Source organism: Lepidochelys kempii, chromosome 11 (assembly GCF_965140265.1).
Source record: "Lepidochelys kempii isolate rLepKem1 chromosome 11, rLepKem1.hap2, whole genome shotgun sequence".
Taxonomy (NCBI): Eukaryota; Metazoa; Chordata; order Testudines; family Cheloniidae; genus Lepidochelys; species Lepidochelys kempii.
Genome location: NC_133266.1, coordinates 32,825,574 through 32,841,617, shown reverse-complemented (window position 1 = coordinate 32,841,617; position 16,044 = coordinate 32,825,574). Strand labels below are relative to the sequence as shown.

General features: G+C 41.5%; 2 protein-coding genes across 2 annotated transcripts in view; both read left to right on the top strand.

Annotated features, from left to right (window-relative positions):
• Positions 1-4,178, top strand: part of LY75 (lymphocyte antigen 75) — an 82,762-nt gene extending 78,584 nt beyond the window's left edge. The window contains exon 35 of the mRNA XM_073305589.1: positions 925-4,178. Within this exon, the coding sequence (XP_073161690.1) occupies positions 925-1,109 (185 nt within the window). The 3' untranslated portion in view covers positions 1,110-4,178. The remainder of the gene's footprint in view (positions 1-924) is intronic.
• A 1,356-nt stretch (positions 4,179-5,534) lies between these two features.
• The window catches only part of CD302 (CD302 molecule), a 39,393-nt gene continuing 28,883 nt past the window's right edge, over positions 5,535-16,044 (top strand). The window contains exon 1 of the mRNA XM_073305597.1: positions 5,535-6,022. Within this exon, the coding sequence (XP_073161698.1) occupies positions 5,704-6,022 (319 nt within the window). The 5' untranslated portion in view covers positions 5,535-5,703. The remainder of the gene's footprint in view (positions 6,023-16,044) is intronic.

Sequence of the window (16,044 nt, the reverse complement as noted above, 5' to 3'; positions counted from 1 at the left end):
AAAATTTGCTACTTCTGTTTTTCAAAAAATGTTCATGTCAGAGGACCCAAAGTACACTCAGTTATATTGAGTGCAATTCCACATTGATTGAAATGTAAATAATTTCTCAATAGATTAAGAAATGTCAGCAAAGTGATTCAAAATTAGCTACTAGATTAAATGGCACAAAACTTTGTTAAAACAGAGTTAATATTGTCCAGCAATATCTTGCGCCCTTCCAGAATGTCAAGTTCAGACTTCAGAAAACCGGGAAACACAGAGCTAAGGTACCCCATGTAACCTTAACTCTGGCCTCTTTGAGCAGTGCCCCCAAAACACTCCTACTACACATGCTCGCTCTGTCTTTTCACTGTAAAGGAAAGGAGCTATATGCACTTGCCCTGCACTCAAACACTTAACATACTCTCCTGATAGACTACCACACTTGTGAAATTCAACAATCACTTCCCAAGTATATGCAAAAAAGCATTGCTAGAATAGTCACCTTTAATTTAGGAAAAGCTGCTTGTTTTTTGTTTTTTCTGGGGTGCTGTATCCCAGGACACTGTGGCAAATGGCCCCAAATTTAGATCACTGACCCTATTCTGAATCTCCAGGAGGCAAACCAAATTTCAAGGCAATCCAAGTAACCAGATGAATTGTAGCACAATTAGAACAGTCCAGCTTTAAACAGAAAGGGCTTCTTAACCTTAATTATATTGGAGCTTGTGCTCAGCTATAATATTTGGCACCTATAGGAAACTAGCTTTTGAATTGATGGTGTGGAAAATATTAGTGTGTGTCTGTAAGACTTAAAATAGAGTTCCTGAACTTCAATAAAATGACTTTATAATAGATTTATACATACTAGTATAAAACTTTGCTGTATAACAAATATTTTTCAGTCAAAAACACTGATTAACTATGTTCATTTCTCTTTTACAGGCACAAATCATACTGGAGTGGCTATAGCATTTGCTCTGTTAATTATCCTAGTCTTGGTTGCCGGATTAATTTGGTATCTCTACAAAAAGAAACGGCTTCAGTGGGGTGGCTTCTTTGCAGTACGCTATGAACGAGGGATGAATGAAGATGAGACTGATAGTATGTTTACCAAAGATGGTTACTGACAAACTGTTCTTACTAATGGTTTTATTACAAATTCCACTGTGTGAAACTATGGGGAATGGGCTACTTGACACTTTATTAGTTCCTTCTGAAAAATGAGTAAGATGATTATTATCTCGTGGCTAAATTATGCCCTCTAATACATGTGTGCAATTTTAAGGCAGTGGGAGTTAACTGAATTTGGCCTTACCTGTAAATCTTGCACAAGGTAGAAGTTCCCTGAGCCTCTATAGCTCTGTGATTCCATATTAACTCTGGGTACTGCCTCTAAAATCTTTACCTACATTATCTTTTCTTTTTACCAAAAAAAAAAAAAAAAAAGAAAGAAAAAGGTGTTTTGGGGGGTTACGGGTGAGGAATAGACATTTAAACTGCAAACCAAACAAACTTTAAATTAAATATCTACCTTTTTCAGACAATTATTGATTTAAACCATTGGTATCAAAAGACATACATTTTGAAGTACCGTACGTTCCCTGTTTCTAGCATTGGGTCACCCTGCAACAACTAGCACAAAATATGATGATAAATACCAGATAAATGATATTTGGAATAACCACTTTTGTAATAAGTCGTTAAGTATCAACTGTGATATAATACAGAAAGGCTTGTAACCACTGACAATTTCTGTTCCTACTGAGGTAGAATCTTAACATTTGGAATGCTCATTATGGTCCATTGAGTGCAAGAGAGAAAAAAAATTATATATCTGAACATTGATTTTTTTTTTCTCGGAGGCCACCAAAAGGCCATCATCACTCTTCCCTGTCATATTGAACGATTGTTCAGGTGTCCTTCAGAGCTAGAATCATGATGTAGAGTATGCTCTTTCACTATGGGATTCTATCAATAAGGAAATATCCCTATTAAAGAACCAGGTAACACTTAAGTCTGAGCCTATTGCAGGCTCATACATGAATAGCCATGACCTCCGAATATACTGCTGGTGTCCACACAACTGGGATTAAGGGCTAAATACAAACATGAGCAAAATTCAAACCTTATGTAAATATTCTGTTATCTTCTAAAAACAGTTCAATGAATGGTGTACTTTTCACTGTAAGGAGACTCTCTTTTAAGCAAGAATTTTCAGTCTTCTTTCATAGGCTCTGATTTGTGGGTGATGCAAGTACCCCATAGTAGGCATGTTGAAAATCAATTTGTGGGAATGGGGAGGGAGTTGTAAAGGAAGACTAGCCTTAAACTAGTAGTTAGAGAATAACCTTTAAATCTGCCAAAATCCATCCTATGTTTTTAAAGTTGGTATAGAATTAGATCTGAATGATGATGTCCTGCACTAACACATGGGAAAGACTCACAGTTCATTTCCTAGTCTGTTGCACTCTGTTGTGTTCAACTCCAGTTCAACTCCAGTTGTGTGCATACATGCTACAAATTCTTGATCTATTTACATATTAGTTAAACTTGATTTTTATGTGCTGTGTCAATTGCCTTTCCTATATACTCAAAAAAGGCTACTAGAGTGAAGGGTTTTTTAAAATATATAGTTCTTGATTAAACCATTACAGTAAGTCACTGTGTGAAAGTGGAATAATAATTGTAAGAAAAATGTTTCTTACTGCACATTGTCCGTTTAAGATCAGACCTGTTTACCTTTTTGAAGGAGTGAATGCTATTTAAGTAAAAAAAGAAAAACCAAATAAAACGAATACTGTATACAAAAGACCAAATTAATCCCTGGTGTAATTCCATTGACATCAGTGTTATTACATCAGTAGTACATTTGGCCAAATAAGCTGAGAATACTACTGATTTTTTTAAGATACACTGTTAAGGGTGGCCGGCCAGAGAGCCTATTTATGAGCTTATTTTTGTTGCTAATGCAACACTTTCCTTTGTGCTTGTTTGCACTGTTCTGATATGCAATCTTTTAAAATAATATTTAGAAGTACAGTATCTCTCTAGCAAGATTCTTGTAGATGGTTTTAGTACCCGTATACAAGAATAGGTACCAGACAAGCACGCTCAAGAAAATAGTTCTGTATTAGTTCTCTAATTGGCCATAACTAAGAAAAGAAAGTAAGAAAGAAATTGGCCTTATAGCAATTTATGCAAAAAACTTTTGAAATTGGCTGCAATACCTTGGAGTAAATTTTAGGTAAAACGTGTGGCTATTTAACTTTGTTGCTGTGCTTCACATATTGCTTTTACAATAGTCTGGTTCTTGTGATCCTCTATTTTATTATAGTTATGAAACATTTATATTACAGTAGCACCAAGCAGAGTGGGGTCTTACTATGGTAAGTGTTGTACAAACACATGAGGACACAGTTCTTGTCTCTACTGTGTATTTAATGACAAAAATTTCCAACTAATGTGATAAAATAAAATATTATCAATAAAGCGATAGGCAGCATGGCCATGATCCAGCAAAGCACTTAAACGTGCGTAATTTCAAGTTAACATAAATGCTTAAATGTTTTGCTGGATGGGGTCTAAAATTAATGGATTTAGAGAAGTTTGTACTGTATTAAATAAAGTTGTATATGGTTCAGTGTCCTTTTCTAACAAAAGTACAGATCAGGGTATATTTGTACAAATATAAATTAGATACATGTGTGTTCAGCCTTGCTAGTTTTATGACTGTTTGCACTTATGGGCTTGCCTGGATGTGAATTTACAGACAGAAAGTGTATTTTTAATGTTATTACCAAGATAACTAACTTATGATTTCAGGACATACATGAATATACAATGAAAGGATACAGTGTTTTTATAAAGTGTTTCATGTGTGTATTGTTGTGAATTATGTAAATAATTTTGTAAAGCACACTTCCAATGTTTTTTGCAATATACCAATAAATGGAATCTTGGGTAGCTTTTATTTCATTGAGCACAACTGTCTTAGCATAAATGAACAGCCCATTTTCTGGACTGAAGTGTACAGTGAGGATAATATACAAACATGCTCTTCTTCACTCTTGAAAGAATAAAATTTATAAAGTCAGCCTAATTTTTTTGCTTGTGTGGGAAAAATTAACAGAGCTGAATGTTTGTAGAGCACCTAGCACAATGGTGTTTCTACCAAAGAGTAATAACTAATATGATAAGGAGGTTGAGTAGAAACTTTGTGACTGATAAAAATTGGTGCTGTTGAATTCTTTTATATTGAGGAAAACATGTTACTGTGGAATACAAGAAGACTCCTAATGACTACCAGGCTTCTGCTGCACGGAGCTGGCAATACTTAAAGAGAAATCTGGCCAATTTAAGCATTTAATACGTGCTAAGGTCTGATTCACTGGTGTCCATTTAATGAACCTCTGAAGTTGCGTAACAGCCCACAAGGGAATTCCCCTGAAAATAGGGGAAGTACCCATCAGGTGTAGTCATCTTATCTTCTAGCCTCAAGATACTTTGTCTGATGTATAATGAGACACATCAGTTATAAAATTTACATACCATCTTGTCTTTTTAAGATTTACTATGAATTCTCTCCTACCTAAAGAGACCTCTTAAATCTTTTTGGGCCAAATTCTGCTGTTCATACTGATATAAATCTCCCATTGACTCCAGTAAGAGCTTTTACTCAAGAAAGGACTGCAGAATTTGATTTTTTGTTAGCAAAGGAGACAAAAGGTCCTACAATGGTGGAGCCTGATTAAATGCAGGGCAGACCTTCTTCATTGGTGCTCAAGAATTAAGATAGGGGTTATTTTATCTTAATGTAATAGTATTTGTGGGTGAAGTTTACTGGGTATATTATAAATGTTAACTTATTCTAAAATGCTAAAGGACAAGAAGAAGCATGAGAAAAGGGGCTTTTTAAAAAACTATGTACTTCAACTCAAACTGGGAGTTGTCATGGGCCTCAAAATATATGCATCTATATTCTTCTTAGTGTCATTTGTAGTTTAAATTCCTTGGGGATGGGCTACATCTTCTGTGTTTGCACAGTATCATGTGTAATAAAAGGTGTGACAGAGGAGTGTGTGTAAAAGATTGATCTTTGTTATCCAGCCTCAGTCACATGACATGGGTCAAGGCTACCAAAGTTTCTGTGTCTGTCAAATGGCAGAGGTCAGTAGCCTACTGACTCCAGTGGCTACTGTTGTTTCCCTCCCCATGCCTGCGTTGCCTGTTTCTCTCCTGTTGGAAATAAAATGCAAACAATATAACCCAAACGTAACCCCCACCACGGAATAGAGACAATTGATAAATACAGACAGCTAGGCCAGGCTTTTCCATTGCAGTTCACAGGCATGTTACCAGCACAATCGAATACTGTTGAGATTGCAACCTTATTTCAATTCAGTTTTCAACTTTTGTACTCAGAGCCTATTCCATGGTAGTTTCCACGCGAAGAGGGGCGTGCAGAAGTGCCGAGGTCAGGCGTTTAGAGGAGCCATCTAAAAGCGAGGGGGGAGATGGAGGACAGAGCACGTCTTACACTAGTGAGGTGAGGGGAGATTTCTCCTGGTAGTGAACTTACAGCGTCCGCTGCGCTGTGCCTGGTGGCTAATACGAACCGTTCGGAAGGCAGGGCAGCTGAAGGCGGAGGGAAGCAGAGCTGGCTCTGGACAGCCCAGGCACCTGGGGCTGGGCGTGACGGCTGGCCCCGGTCATGCCCAGCAGATGCAGCGTGAGCCCCGCGCTGGAGCCAGCCCTGTTGGGAGCGGCGCGTTAGCCCAGCCCAGCCTAGCCTGCAGGGGCTGGCAGGCTTCGGGGGCCGCACGCCCGGCCCCGGCCCGGCCCCGGCCCCGGCCTGCCCCCGCAGTGGGTGGTGTCCGGCCGGCGCGCTGTTCCCCCCTGCAGGCGCAGCCCCGGCGGGAGGGGTCGGAGCCGCAGCCTTCCGAGAGCCGGCGCGAACTAGAGTGGGCCGGGGCTATGGAGCCCCGTTTCCCCGCGCTGCTCTGCCTGCTGGGTCTCCTCGCCACCGCCTCCGGAGCAGCCGGTAAGGTGCTCCCCTCCCGCGCCTGTCAGCCCCCACCCTCCGCTCGGGGTGCGGGGCCCCTGCCTCCCAGCAGCTGTCCCTCTCCGGCCGGGCGGGCGGGGCGTGACACCCGCTGCGGGAGGAAGCGCAGCCTACGCTGCTGGGTTTGCGGCCCGCGGAGTGGATGGGGCCCCCAGCTCGAGGGAAGGTCCCCCGGTCCCCGTCCCCCCCCCGCGTTCATTGTAAGTCCATAGAGGGGAGGAGTTCACGCTGCCAGTTGCATATTTCCCATTGCGGGGGCGCTGTGTTGGGCATTGCAGGCCCCTGGGGGTTGCTGCTGTCTGACGCTCTTGGCCTGCCATGAAAATAGATATTGGCTGGGCTAGAAAAATAGGCTCTGTTTTTAAACGTGTGAGCGAAAACATGTTAACTAGCCCGACTTGAAACAGGACTTTGCACCCACTGCAGCAGACATGGCCGGTTGTGTTAAAAAACCTGATAGCCGGCAGTGGTCAGCCTTTAAGGGAGTCTAGTGTTAGCCACAACCAGCAAACATTTTGAAACACAGCCTATTTCCAAATCTAGACAGGGCCACAGTCCCGTTATGTTTTTAGTCTTGCTCCTCATATAAAATCAGATGAGAGGCAAATTCATTTCCTGTTACTCAGGAGGGAAGAGAAGGCTTTGTGTTGTGTGCTGAGAAGTTTCATTTTCTGGAAAGTCCATTTGGCTAATGTATAGCTATTGAGAAACAGTGCAAAGCAAGGAACCCTTCTGACATGGGGCATTAAAAAAAAACATAATATAGTCTGGAGTGAGTGCCTTCTCATGCTTTTTTATCAAAACTAACGACCCAGTCCTGCAAAAATGTAGACATATGTTCAACTCTAAGCATGTGAATAGACCCATTAATTTTATTTCAACTGGACAGTTTGAGTGAGTAAAGTTAAGTACGTGCATAAGTATTTGAAGGATTGGGACGTAATTGTGAAATGAAAAGCAGCAAAGGAAAGAACCAGTTAAACTAGGAAAAATGACACATGCGATGTGCTCCTATCAGTTAAATGCCTAATACCTGGGAACAATATTTTCCCCTTACCCAGGGTAGGCTTTTAAATAGAGCTTTTCTATTTCTAGTTATATAATAGGACTATGATCCTACATAATTGTGGTAAGGAAAGTGTGTGCACATTATCAACATATATATCAGCATTATGGCATAGAAAAAAATCATGTTAGTCTTGCAATTTATGAAAGAATTGCATTGCTACACAGTCATAAGTTATATGATTAAGTGGTTTTGATTTTTCAAAGTACTTCAAAAGAAATGAAGAGGGTTTTCTCCTTTTGAATTTTTCAACATTTCTGCATTTTTCCTAGATAATGCTATTTACTTACTTTTCCACTTAACATGACTAATAAACTGATCAGTGTTATTTGTTAATGCACCAACATAATGCTGCTGTGTTTAGGTTACAAATTGTGTAGGGAAATGTTTAAATTTAAACAAAAAATGTTTTCATTTTTTTTAAAAAAAGTTTTAATTGTTATGGTAAAAGTGTCTAATGACTTGCATGCTTGCTTATACATCGTGACCCCATTCAGGATGAAACTCTCCACAGAAAGAGCAAAAGATACTGTGCAGTAACTGCACACAGAGACTAGCTCTTCTTTGTCTTGTCAGTTGAGGTACTGAAATTTCTGTGTGTCGCAGAGTAGCTACGCATAGTAGGAAGATAGGTGCACAAGCTCACAACAGCCTTGGACTAGGGTTTTCCCAGATGTAAAACTCAGGTGACAGTGGCTATTTCTCCACTGCATAGCTAACCTGGGTGACTGAGCACCTGGATCAGAGCATTCAGGTTAGCATAGCCTTGGGTATCAGCCTCCCCACTGCAAACCCCTACCCTAGTTACTGTGTCTTCACTGTTTCTGCTCTCACCCGCGTGTGTCTGGGGGCATGGTTCTTTGTGTTGAAATGCTCTAGGATTCTTTTCCGGTCAGTTAGGGAAGAACTTGTCTGTCCTTCAGGGGAAATTGTGGGAAGGCATTGTAGGGCTATCAGCGCTTGAATGATTTTTCCCCTCTGGATCCTCATCGCAAGGTGGATTCTAGCATGAGTTAAAGCAGAGCCCAGAATCTAATTCACGCTGCCAGCCTGGTAAGCTAGCCTAGGTTTAAAGCACCTCCAAATCCAGACCAGTGGCTTTTTTTTTTTTTTTTTTTTTGGTGGATGATAGGTGCGTTAACCGGGGCCTTACCTGGTTTTTAGCCTAAACTGTGCCTTGTAGACATACCCTATTTGTTCAGGAAAGAGACAGGCAGAAGAGCTGCTTCTGGGAACAGGGTAGAGGTGACTTACTTGGGGCCTGGGTAATGGGGAGTTGCCTCTGTGCAGTTTCTTACAATCCCTGTGTGTGGAATCAAGACTTGTGTACATTTGGTAAATAAATAAATTACAGTAAGAAAATACCTGACTGCTTAACTGATTTCTGCTTCAGATGGGAAACTGAACTGCAAAGCCTCAAAAATCTGCTACCCTTGCCAAAGGAGCAACATTATTTCTTTGTATTTACAGTAATGCCTAGAGGCTCTTAGGCGATGTCTACGCTAGCACTTCTGTTGGTAAAACTTTTCTCAGTCAGGGGTATGAAAAAACCACACCTCTGACCGACATAAGTTTCCCTGACAGAAGCGCTGGTGTGGACAGCGCTGTCGGTGGGAAATGCTCTCCTGATGACATAGCTACTGCTGCTCTTTGGGGGTGGTTTAATTATGCGGATGGGAAAGCTCTCTCCCATTGGCATAGAGTGGCCTGGCTACCCAGGAGACCTTACAGCGATGCAGCTGCAGCGGTACAGCCGTGCTTCTCTATGGTCTGTAGTGTAGACATAGCCGAAGTGAGATCAGGGCCCCATTGCGTTAGTCACTGCTCAAACACATAGGGCTAGTCTACACTAGAAGTATTACAGCTGCACTGCTGTAGTGCTTCTTGTGAAGATGCTCTGTGCTGAGAAGAGAGCTCTCCCATCGGCATAATAAAGCCACCTCCATAAGAGGCAGTAAGTATGATGTCAGGAGAATCTCTCCCACTGACATAGTGCTGTCCACACCAGCACATAGGTTGGTGTAACTTATGTCATCACCCAGGAGAGTGGCTTATTCACACCCTTGAGTGGCGTAAATTATAGTGACATAAGTGGTAGTGTGTACAAGCCCATCGTAAGAGAGCATCTGCCCAAAGAGCTTGCAATCTAAATAGACAAAATAATTAAAGGGTGTGGGGAAAGAATTAAAGCGTGGAGAGGTGAAGTGACTTGTCCAAAGTCATAAAGCAGGTCAGTAGCAGAACTAGGAAGATAACACAAGCTTCCTGAGTCCCAGCCCACTGCCTTATCCACTACCCCAATCTGGCTCTTGGACAAAACCCTAGAGTTTGGGCCAGGATCCAAGTAGCAGTTGCACACTATAGATTTGTCTACAGACTCTACACAAACAATTAGATTGCAGCTAGCTCTGGTGTGAATCTGATCCTCACTAGCTTACCGCAGAGTCTGTTTATGTGCAAAGTTCATTAATGAACTATTGACGCGTCTGCAGGGTCCATACAGACAGTTAGACTGCAGCAGATTAGTGTATGGTAGATTCACACTCCAGCTGGCTGCAGTCTAATTGTTTGTGTAAACAAAACTTCTTGGATAGCTACTTGTCTACTTTGTGCTGCCCTTGATACATGGAATGGGGGTACACTTCATGCATACTGGCCTTCTCGCTGTGGGAAAGATTGTCCCCATCTGTAGAAAATCCCATGAGAGGAGAGTTGTGGGGGGATGATAATTCCAGGCAGGTCCCCTTGCTGACTTTTCTCCCACATTGTTCTGTGGGGTGGGATGGAAATTCTCTCTCTCACCCTTCCACCACAAAAGGGAAAGGGATTTGGTCTCTGGAAGTACAGGACCATCTGGATGTAGATTATGTGCCTTCCCACTCCTTTCTGGCCTGAAATTGCTCTTTTTGATACATGCATCCTCCCGTCCAGACACATCCATGCCCTCTCAGTCAGCATAGTACCATTAGCCTACAACAGTGGTTCTCATCCAGGAGTACATGTGCCCCTGGGCGTACGCAGAGGTCTACCCATCTAGATGTTTGCCTAGTTTACAACAGGCTACATAAAAAGCACAAGCAAAGTCAGTACAAATTAAAATTTCCTACAGACAATGACTTGTTTATACTGTCTTGTATACTATACACTGAAATGTAAGTACAATATTTATATTCCAATAGATTTATTTTATAATTATATAGTAAAAATAAGGACGTAAGCAATTTTTCAGTAATAGTGTGCTGTGACACTTTTGTATTTTTATGTCTGATTTTGTAAGCAAGTAGTTTTTAAGTGAGGTGAAACTTGGGAGGGTAGGCAAGACCAGTCAGACTCCTGAAACGGGTACAGTAGTCTGGAAAGGTTGAGAGCCACTGGCCTACTACAAGCATGTTACAAATGGTTGGTTTTGAAGTGTAGGTAGGGCCTGAGTGTTGAAGAATGTATGGTATATTTCACAATTTACAGCAAATTTGTGTTGTAACTGTCATTCATTTACTGATTTTTTTTGCCTTGACAGTATTTTAGTTTCTCTTTTCTGTTGTCGAAAATAACTACATGTAATTGCGTATGCAAAATATAGGGCTTAAGAGTTTGTGGTGGTTCTATTTCTTTCTTTTTTAATCAAATGTACCATCTGTTCATTGCTCTGGACATATGCTACACATTTTTAAAAAATTGAAAGGGTGAAATAAATTCTGTGGCTTGTGAGTGATTCCATGGCTTTATGGCTGAACATAAACAAAAGACAAGTATCAAGATTTTAAAAGTGGATTGTGATTTAGGTGAGTTTAAGTGGCTGCATTGTTGCCATTTCTGCAGTGCTGCTTTATTTTTAATAGTATTATATGAAGTACTTAGATTTTTATGGTTAGAAAAGACTATTCTGTTCTTAATAAGTGTGTGAAACTCTTACTAACTAAACCCAATGGAGGGTGATTAAGTTATTTAATATGGCTTTAAAGGGGTATAGCTATAAGCAATGGGATGGAATTAAACAAGGAGAAATGTGAGCTAAATATTAGGGGGGGGAATTTCAATAATGAGCTCTAGAAGGATGGGGAAGTCTCCCATGAGAAATGGGGCAGTTCATTTAAAACTGAACTTGACAAAGCATTAGGAAAATATACATTTCTACCAATGGAAGAATTGACTTTCAAATGCTGCAGAACTTGTAAAATGTGATTAATCCACTTTTATTCTTTATTATAAAAATAATTTAATCAACAGAAGTGGCCACCAACCACATGAAGGTCCTAACTGGAAACTAACTTTTTTTTTTTACTGATTTATAATACATTTATTTTGTATTGATTGAGGTTTTACTGTGGTTACATGGTACTACAGTCTGTATCTGAAGCACCCCTGGGTATGTACTTGTGATACAGAGAAGCATCTAAAGTATTTATAATCTAAACAGCACTGGTTATTGGTGTTATCTACTTTTTAGCACCAGTAGAATAATTATTTTTTCTAAGGCTCCTTCCTGTTAAAAATAGTGTGTTAATGATAAGAAATGAAACAAACAATTACTGCAAAGTGTTGGGGTCTTCTTTTATAATTGAAATCCCTTTGTATTCACATTTCTTGTGAAAATAGAGGTCTGCTCTCCCATGTTTGCTTGTTGGGGAATGCACATAGATACTCATAACCCATCAAATATTTTCAAAAGTCAGGTGTATATGAGAATCCTCAAGTACTTTTCAGATATTAGTGAGGTTAACCTCACAATCCTTCTTTAATGGATTATGAAATTGAGGCATAAAGGAAGCATATATATTAGAAAAATTGGTACCTGTATTTTTGCAATAGCCAGGAATGGTGCAGGTGTACCTGGGCTAAACTGTTTGATTAGCTAGGTTTTGGATGTTTTTATCACCTTGCATGAAAACTTGTGTGCTGGAGTCACATCCACACTAGTGGTTGATCCCCATTGCTAGCTGTTACTGTAAAACAAATTGCCAATATTCTAAGTGCGAATGGAATTGCAGAGGAAGTCTGTGGCAGAAATGAGTAAAACCCAGATCCCTGTACACCTATGCCTTAACCACCAGACCATGCTTCCTCCCTGTACAATATATAGTTCATATATACTTTTTTTTAAATGTGAGTAAAAATCATCTCACTTATACATTACTGCCCCATAGCCTGTAAGAAAAGATAGAGTGAGGTATAGATGGGTATAATAAGGTGTTTTTATTTAAAACAAAAGTATATGAAAGGTTTCTAATATTAGAAACCAATATTTTCCTCTTCCTTCTGTATGTCACTTGTCATCTTAGATTTTTAATCTGATCAGGGATGGGAAGCATATTGTTAATGTGCTGCTTGTACATATCCTAGCACAAGGTGGCCCTGATCCTGACTGAGGCCTCTGGGCATTACTGTAATACACATAATTCCTACTAGAATTAATTCAAATTGTATTAATTGTATTAACTGTGTAAATGCCACATATGCATGGATCATGTATTTCAAAGCAAACAGATGCACCTTAAAACTCTTGGCCATTAGCAAGCCTATGAAAGACTTGCCCAACTGGAAATGTAATTTTGATTTGTCTTATAAACACACCTGAGCTTGGCCTAAACTAGAGAATGATTGTAGGTCTAATTGACACAGTACTTAAAATGTTGGTGGCAGCTGGTAGCCCCTATACATTAGGACTCTCAATTTTGCTACCACCAGTAAAATTTAACTGATTTTAGTATTAGTAGGAAGTTTTGCAAAATGTCCCAAGACAAGTTTGGAGAGAAAAATGTACTCACTTCCCCATCTAGAGTTTCTGTGGTTTAGCGGAAGAACAAGCAGTTCTGTGAGGAATTCACTCCAGAGCTGAGAATCTTTTTGAGATATTGTGATTGATCAGATGCCTCTTTTCGAGATATTGTGTATTGATCAGTGCAAAGCACAGGAATTGTTTCTGTTCCTGGCTGTGTAAAAGTAAAAGAAACTGCTGAGATGGTTTGCTTTTTTAAGGGTATGTCTACACTACCAAATTAGGTCGATTTTATAGAAGTTGATTTTTACAAATTGATTTTGTACAGTCAATTGTGTATGTCCCCACGAAGCGCATTAAGTCGGCTGAGTGTGTCCTCACTACCGTGGCTAGCATCAACTCACGGAGTGGTGCACTGTGGGAAGCTATCCCACAGTTCCCGCAGTCTCTGCTGGAATTCAGGGTTCAGCTCCCAATGCCTGAGGGGGCAAAAACATTGTCACGAGTGGTTTTGGGTACATGATGTCAGTTTCCCCTCCCTTCCTCTGTGAAAGCAACTGCAGACAATCATTTCATGCCTTTTTTCCTGGGTTACCCGTGCAGACGCCATAGCATGGCAAGCATGGAGCCCGCTCAGCTCACCACTGCTGTTGCAAGCATTGTAAACACCTCACGCATTATACTGCAGTATGTGCAGAACCTGGCTAAGAGATGGCAGCACGAGGACGATTGTGAGGAGGACATGGACACAGACGTTCCTGAAAGCACGGGATGTGGCAGTTGGGACATCATAGCGGCAGAGAGGCTGGTTGATACAGTGGAACACCGATTCTGGGCCCAGCAAACAAGCATATACTGGTGGGACCCATAGTCTTGCAGGTATGGGATGATTCCCAGTGGCTGAGAAACTTTTGCATGCATAAGGCCACTTTTCTGGAACTCTGTGAGTTGCTTTCCCCCTCCTTGAAGCGCAGGAATACCGAGATGAGAGCTGCCCTGACAGTTGAGAAGCAAGTGGCGATAGCCCTGTGGAAGCTTGCAATGCCTGACTGCTACTGGTCAGTCAGGAATCAATTTGGAGTGGGCAAATCTACTGTGGGGACTGCAGTGATTCAAGTAGCCAATGCAATTACTGATGTTCTGCTATCAAGGGTAGTGACTCTGGGAAATGTGCAGGTCATAGGGGATGGCTTTGCTGCAATGGGTTTCTCTAACTGTGGTGGGGCGATAGACGGAACACACATATCCCCACTTTGGCACCGGACCACCTTGCCAACCAGTACATAAATCGCAAGGGGTACTTCTCAATGGTGCTGCAAGCACTGGTGGATCACAAGGGACATTTCACCGAGATCAACATGGGATGGCCAGGACAGGTACATGACGCTCACATCTTTAGGAACTCTGGGCTGTTGAGCAGCTGCAGGAAGGGACTTACTTCCCAGACCAGAAAATTACTGTTGGGGATGTTGAAATGCCTATAGTTATCCTTGGAGACCCAGCCTACCCCTTGCTCCCATGGCTCATGAAGCGATACACGGGCAGCCTGGACAGTAGTAAGGAGCAGTTCAACTATAGGCTGAGCAAGTGCAGAATGGTGGTAGGATGTGCCTTTGGACGTTTAAAAGCTCGCTGGCACTGTTTGCTGACTAAGTTAGACCTCAGCACAACCAATATTCCCACTGTTATTTCTGCTTGCTGCGTGCTCCATAATATCTGTGAGAGTAAGGGGGAGACATTTATGGCAGGGAGGGAGGTTGAGGCAAATTTCCTTGCTGCCAAATTTGAACAGCCAGACACTAGGGCAATTAGAAGAGCAGATGTAGGCGAGCTGCTCATCAGAGAGGCTTTGAAAACCAGTTTCATGACTGGCCATGCTACGGTGTGACAGTTGTGTGTGTTTCTCCTTGATGCAAACCCGCCCCCTTTGTTGATTTTAATTCCCTGTAAGCCAACCACCCTCCCCCCTTCGATTACAGATGGAAAAGGAAATAAAGTCACTATTGTTTTGAAACCATGCATTCTTTCTTTATTAAATAAAAGAAAAGGGAGATAACTGATAAGGTAGGTAGGGTGGGGTGGAGAAAGAAGGAAGGACGGACAGGGGCACATTGCTTATTGTAGCCACACTACAAATCAAAGCTGTTTGAATGCCAGCCTTCTGTTGCTTGGGCCATCCTCTGGAGTGGAGAGGCTGGGTGCCCAGAGCCCTCCCCCCGGTGTTCTGGGGTGTCTGGGTGAGGAGGATATGGAACTTGGGGAGGAGGACAGGCAACAGTTGTACAGTGGATGCAGCGGCGGTCTGTGCTCTTAGCTTTCCTGCAGCTCCACCAGATGTCTGAGCATGTCCGTTTGCTCCCCCATTAGCCTCAGCATTGCATCCTGCCTCTTCTCATCGCATTCACTTTTGGGAGAGCTCTCTCCCGTCGACATAGAGCAGCGACACGAGCGATCTTAGAGCGGCACAGCTATATTGGCAGTGCCGCTGCAATCTCGCGAGTGTAGATATGGCCTTATGACTGCATGCTGGTCACAACAGAGTCTAATTTCTTTAGCAGACACCACAGTGAATGTGATTTGCCTTTGTCTATGCTGGCCAGCATTGTATCAGTAACGTGATTCTTCAGAATTGTGTTCAAACACAATCAGATCTTATAATGTGGAAAAGTCCTTCTCCCATATCTGCTCTGACTTTGGTAAAAGGCGAGAGGAGAGGAAGTGAGAATAATAATTGAAGTATTTCAGCAAGTCTGTATACACACTGGCACTAAAAACTTCAGACTAAACCAGTATTTAGTCCTGAAGAATCTGTCTGTGGCTCGGCTCGTAGCCCACTCGTAAATCATTTGTAGCACTTTAGAATGTGAATATGTGTTACAAGCACACTAGAACTTTAAATGAGACTCTAGTGGTGAGAATGCCTCAGAATATTTTTAGAATTGGCACAAACTTGTGGTCCTTAAGTAAAATTTGCATAGAAGTTAATCAGCATTTTATCTGAGTAAGGACTGCAGAGGACTAGGCCCTTTCTTTAGAAGTAGGTTTCTTAAGAAGGTCTGTGCATTGAATCCTGAGATTCTTTAATTGTGATTTTTCAAAAGCATCAGAGCAATTTAGAAGCCCAACTCCAGGATTATCTATTCCTGCTGTCCTCAAACTGTGGATCGCGACCCTGTTTTAATGGGGTCACCAGGACTGGCATTGGACTTGCTGGGGCCT